General features: G+C 48.8%; 1 protein-coding gene across 4 annotated transcripts; it reads right to left on the reverse strand.

Moving 5' to 3' along the window:
- Window positions 1-754: 754 nt before the first annotated feature.
- Psmg3 (proteasome assembly chaperone 3) lies at window positions 755-4,687 on the reverse strand. Of its 4 annotated transcripts, none has more exons than XM_005367116.3 (3): window positions 4,609-4,687; window positions 3,924-4,160; window positions 755-1,220 (listed from the first exon to the last, which is right to left on the reverse strand). In XM_005367116.3, the coding sequence occupies exons 2-3, from the start codon at window positions 4,137-4,139 to the stop codon at window positions 1,068-1,070; spliced, it is 369 nt and encodes a 122-aa protein (XP_005367173.1). In that variant the 5' UTR covers window positions 4,140-4,160; window positions 4,609-4,687; the 3' UTR covers window positions 755-1,067. The 4 variants fall into 4 exon arrangements, with proteins under 4 accessions (XP_005367173.1, XP_005367174.1, XP_005367175.1 ...); XM_005367117.3 differs by having other exon boundaries at window positions 4,484-4,681; XM_005367118.3 differs by having other exon boundaries at window positions 4,514-4,673.
- Window positions 4,688-5,068: the final 381 nt, after the last annotated feature.

Here is a 5,068-nt window from a genome sequence, read left to right on the forward strand (position 1 = left end):
AAAGTGGCCACCCTTCCCCGGACCTGGCAGGCACTCCTGAACCTTTGGCTCAGAGGCCAAGTCAGCAATTCCGTCCTTGTTTCCTGAGCACACAGCTGACATCCTGGGTCCCTAAAAAGGCACTGGCTTGCTTTCCATCCTGGACTTCTACATGGCTTCTCTGTGGCCTCTTCTCCTCTGGTGACCATCAGAATGTCAGAGCAGATTCCCTATCGGACCTGAGAAATCCCCACTCAGCTGTGATCAGGGACCCCACCCTCTGCCCATCTCCTCCCATGGCAGGGGACTCCAGGGGTCCCAGGATGCCAATCTTCAGAGGAATGGGCACCAACAGGCCAACTCTGGGCATCAATACCAGCCTAATGTCCAGGCCTGATATTGGGCTCTCAACCCTGGCAGTGAGCCTTGGAAGTATTTCTAATAGTGGATCCCAACTTGATTCAGAAGCCTTCCTCCTCTCTGAGCTGAGGATTGCTCACCTGTGTCCCCTTCTTCCCCCATGGATTTCCCATCCAGCCCATCTTTAGGGACTCCACCCTTGCTTGGCTTCCCACATGTCCAGTCTCTGCACACGCTTGTCCCTCACTATATTATGTAATTTGAGGCTTTGGCCCATGCCCCCACATGCCTGGGATCTACCTTACATGCCAGCAACCATGCACTGTGCTTTTGCCAAACAGGAGGTTTTCCTTACAGTGTCCTGAAGCGAACTTTGGCACATGACCATAATGTCTCAGCATTATTGACAAGGCTAGCGAAGTATTTTAGATTTATTTTTGATAAAAAAAAAAGTCTCCCCACAGGTGCTGCTGTACACCGAGGGCTGCCAGTCCCCAAACTGGGTGATTTCCACTCAGCAGATGCCTCTGTTGTAGCCTAGAACGGTTCCGGTGCACCAGGCAAGAACGCAGTAGCCACATAGGCCAAGTCCTGAGATCTGAATGTTGTTCCCAGCTTCAAGGCTAAAGCCGGAGAATGAGCCTCCATCTGACTGTCCTGGAAACATAGGTCGCATAGACCCTGATAAGTGTCCACCGGATCCGACTGTCATGTACTGTGACTTCAGGTCACCACACCTGGCACATCCGGATCACCTCCTTCAAGGCCTTCAGCCCCTCCATGCTCTTGTCCTTCACAGCCATGGCCAGGAGGACGGCTCTGTTTCCTGCTTCTTGAGACACAAATGCTACCAGGTTCTTTGCAAAGACATGGATGAGCGGCTGGGGAGGGGAGAAGACAGGAAACCTCACTTTTATTCTTCTTCTTCTTAAAGATAGGTTGTCAATTTCTGTAGCCCAGGCTAGCCTGGAAGTCATGTAGCCCAAGTTACTGAACTCATGGAGATCTTCCTGCCTCAGTCTCCTGGGATTCCAGGTTCTAGGATTCCAGGCATGTGTTGACATACCCAGGTTTTTTGTTTGTTTGTTTTTTTAAAGAGTGTGTGCACATACATAAGTATGAGGAGGCCTGAAGACAACCCCAGGTATGAGGCACAGAGCACCATCATCTACTTTGAGACAGGGTCTCTCATTGACCCGGAATCCTCCAGACTGCATGGCCAGCAAGGCCCAAGATCCTTCTGTCTCTGCCATCCCAGCACTGAGAATATCTTTTATTTATTTTTTTTGTAAATATTGAGACAGGGCTCTCTCTATGGTTGGAACTTGCTATGTAGATGAGGCTGGCCTCAGCCTCACCAATGCTAGAGTTAAAAGTGTTCATCACCAAGCCGAGTCTCACACTCAAACTTAGGCCATGCTTGCAAGGACTTTAGGAACTGAGCTATTTCCTCAGTCTCTATTTTATTTGTTTAGTTAGTTTATAAAGCTAGAGCTCACTATGTAGCCCTGATTGATCTGAAACTTGCTATGTAGACCAGGACCTACATTCATCTCCTAAGTGTCAAGATTAAAGACGTGCATTGATATGCATGTATGCATGGCTATTTAGTCTCTCTCTCTCTCTCTAACTTTAACATAGAAAAATTAAATATAACAAAACATATATTTGTGTGTGTATATACACACACACACACACAAATATATGTTTTGTTATATTTAATTTTTCTATGTTAAAGTTAAAATCTTCCTTTTTATTAAGACAGAAATGAGATGATGTGGGATTCCCCTCTATATGCTATGAATATGTTTTATTACCATTGGTTATTAAAGAAGCTGTTTCAGCCAATGGCTTAGTAGAGAAAAGCCAGGCGGGAAATCCGAACAGAGATATAGAAAGGAGATGCCATGTAGCTGCAGAAGGAGTAACATGCCTACACAGGCGATACACAGATTAATAGAAATGGGTTAATTTAAGATGTAAGAGTTAGTTAATAAGAAACCTGAGTTAATAGGCCAAACAGTGTTTTAAAATATAGTTTCTGTGCGATTATTTTGGGTTTGGGCAGCCAGGAAATGAACAAGCAGCCTCTGTCTATGTGTTTATGTGTGTGTTTTTTTGTCTGGGAGAGCGAAGAGTACAACTTGTGGCAGTTGGCTTTCTCCATCCACTGTGGGTTCAGGGGACTGAACACAGGCTTGCAAGCCAAGTGCTTTACCCCCGAGCTCTCTCATAGCTCCCTGCCTTTTGAATAGAGGGTCTCATATAGCCCACGCTGGCCTTATGTAGCTGGGAATGAAACTGAACCCCTGGCCCGGTGGTGGTGGCACACACATTTAATCCTAGCACTTGGGAGGTAGAAGCAGGTGGATCTCTATGAGTTTGAGGCCAGCCTGGTCTACAGAGGGAGTTCCAGGACAGCCAGGGCTACACAGAGGACCCTGTCTCAGAAAACAAAACAAAAAACAAACTAAACCCTATTTTGAAATAGGGCTTCTCTGTATAGCTCTGGCTGTCCTGGAACTCCCCCTGTAGACCAGGCTGGCCTCAAACTCATAGAGATCCACCTGCCTCTACCTCCCAAGTGCTGAGTGCTGGAATTAAAGGCATTTGCCACCACTGCCCTGCTGTATGTGTGTATACATACATACATACATACATACATATATATATATATATATAGTGTGTGTGTGTATGGATATTTTGCCTGCCTGTTGTATGAGTGTGAACCATGTGTGTGTAGTGCCTACAGCGGGGGGTGCTGGATCCTCTAGGACTGAAGTTATGGATGGCTATGAGCCACCATGTGGGTGTTGGGAATTGAGCCCAGGTCCTTTGGAAGAACAGTAAGTGTTCTTATTGGCTGAGCCATCTCTCCAGCCCTTGTTTTTGTTTCTTTTTAAGGGGGGAGGAGAAGAGGGTCTATCTCTAGCTGGCCTCGAACTCACCACATAGCTCAGTCTGATCACAAACTCGTAGCAACCGTTCTGCTCCAGTCTCCCAAGGGAGGAGTACAGGCATGCACAACCACACTCGGCTCAAACACTTTATTTTCCTGATGCTCTCCTTAAGCACCCATCAGGGATCCAGACCAGCTTCCCACACCTTCCCTAAATCACCTCCAGGGACAAAAAGGCCACAGTGATTCAGAGCACGGAGTGGACCGCACACGGCAGACATAACCAGCTGCCGACGAGGCATCATTAAGATTTTCCCTGGGTGTCTCTGGGTACCATCCTGTGGTTACCCCTAACCCAGACCGACATGCCTGCAGAGGGGATTGCTGTCAAGACTCAAGAAGCAGACATACACATAAAGCCTTCATTAGCATAAAGCCACACAATGGGGGTCAAATTGAGGAGACGGCTGTGTCACAAAAATCAATACCTCCACTGAGTGTTGAGTAAAATGCTGACACGCCAGGAAAAGCATCATTCGGGGCAGCCAGGGCACCCTCAGATCTGAAAGGTCCTGGAGAACGCTTACTGTGTCCTTGGGTGCGTACAGAGGGGCACCTATCAGACACCCCATATCCTTCTGGACAAATGACTCCCAGAAAAAGATTGTTCTCCCAACCCCTTTACCTCGTCCTTCCCGAGGAGGACTTTCGTGGTTAGCATTGGCTTGGTGATGTCATTGGCCACGTTGCTGGGTTCCAAGGAGACTAGCGTACCCATCTTCCCAAACTGGGTCACCACAACCAGGATGTGGCTGCTGAAGGCCGTGCAGATCACCTGGGTGGGCACACCGCATACCACTTCTGTCTTCTGTTTAGATACTACCAATGGTTTGTCTTCCATGGTTGTGTTCTTCAGTGGGGGCTTCAGTCATAAAGGAAAGAAAAAGGGGAGGGAGCACTCAGTCAGGTCCATCCTGGAGCTCCAAAGCAGAAATGCCAAGCAAGCCATTTAAAGTTTTAAGTAGTAGTGCATGCCTGTCATCCCTGCACAAGGAAGGCCGAGGCTGGAGGACCCCGAGTTCGACTTCTAGGACTGAAGTCGAGTTCGGTGGGAGAGACACTATCTTAATATCCTACCCCGGCTCAAAACCGAGTGTGCGCATGCTCAGACAGGCTTCTATTAGTGCCTTTGTCCAGGCACACTGCCTGCGATTACAACCCATCGCGCTCCCCGCTGTCACCTACTTGTAGATTACCAGGGAGAAGGGAAACTACCGAGCTCTCCGGGGACTCCGACCCCGCAGGGCTGGGAACGGCTGGGGCAATACCGACTGCAGCCGGGCTTGAAACCGGCAGCAACCAGCGCTCACCACATCGACCACGGCAAAAACAAAATCCGGGCACAACTGAGCCAGCTCACACTTCGCAAACGCGCGCGGGAAGAGAACTTCCGGTTCCGGTCTTTAGTCCGGTCCGTGGTTCGCCGCAATCCCAGAGCCTTAGGTTCCGCATTGCTGCGGAGACCGCTAGGCTTCGTGATAAAAGAACTCTGTGTCGCCTCTGGGTCTAGGTGCTTCTAGACACTGTGGGCGGTGCTTGAACCCAGTGTAGAGGGCTGTGGACCCCGCTGTGGAGTGGATGGCCATAATAGTTACTATTTCTTTTCTTTTTTTGTTTTTTGGAGACAGGTTTTCTCTGTGTAGCCTCGAACTCAAGAGATCCACTTACTTCTGCCTCCCAAGTGCTGGGATTAAAGGTGTGCGCCACCACCGCCCGGTTTATGTTTATTTTCATTTGGGGTGTACCTGACTTTGACTGACTGACTGATTC

The sequence above is a fragment of the Microtus ochrogaster genome, unplaced genomic scaffold (assembly GCF_000317375.1).
Source record: "Microtus ochrogaster isolate Prairie Vole_2 unplaced genomic scaffold, MicOch1.0 UNK16, whole genome shotgun sequence".
Lineage (NCBI taxonomy): Eukaryota > Metazoa > Chordata > Mammalia > Rodentia > Cricetidae > Microtus > Microtus ochrogaster.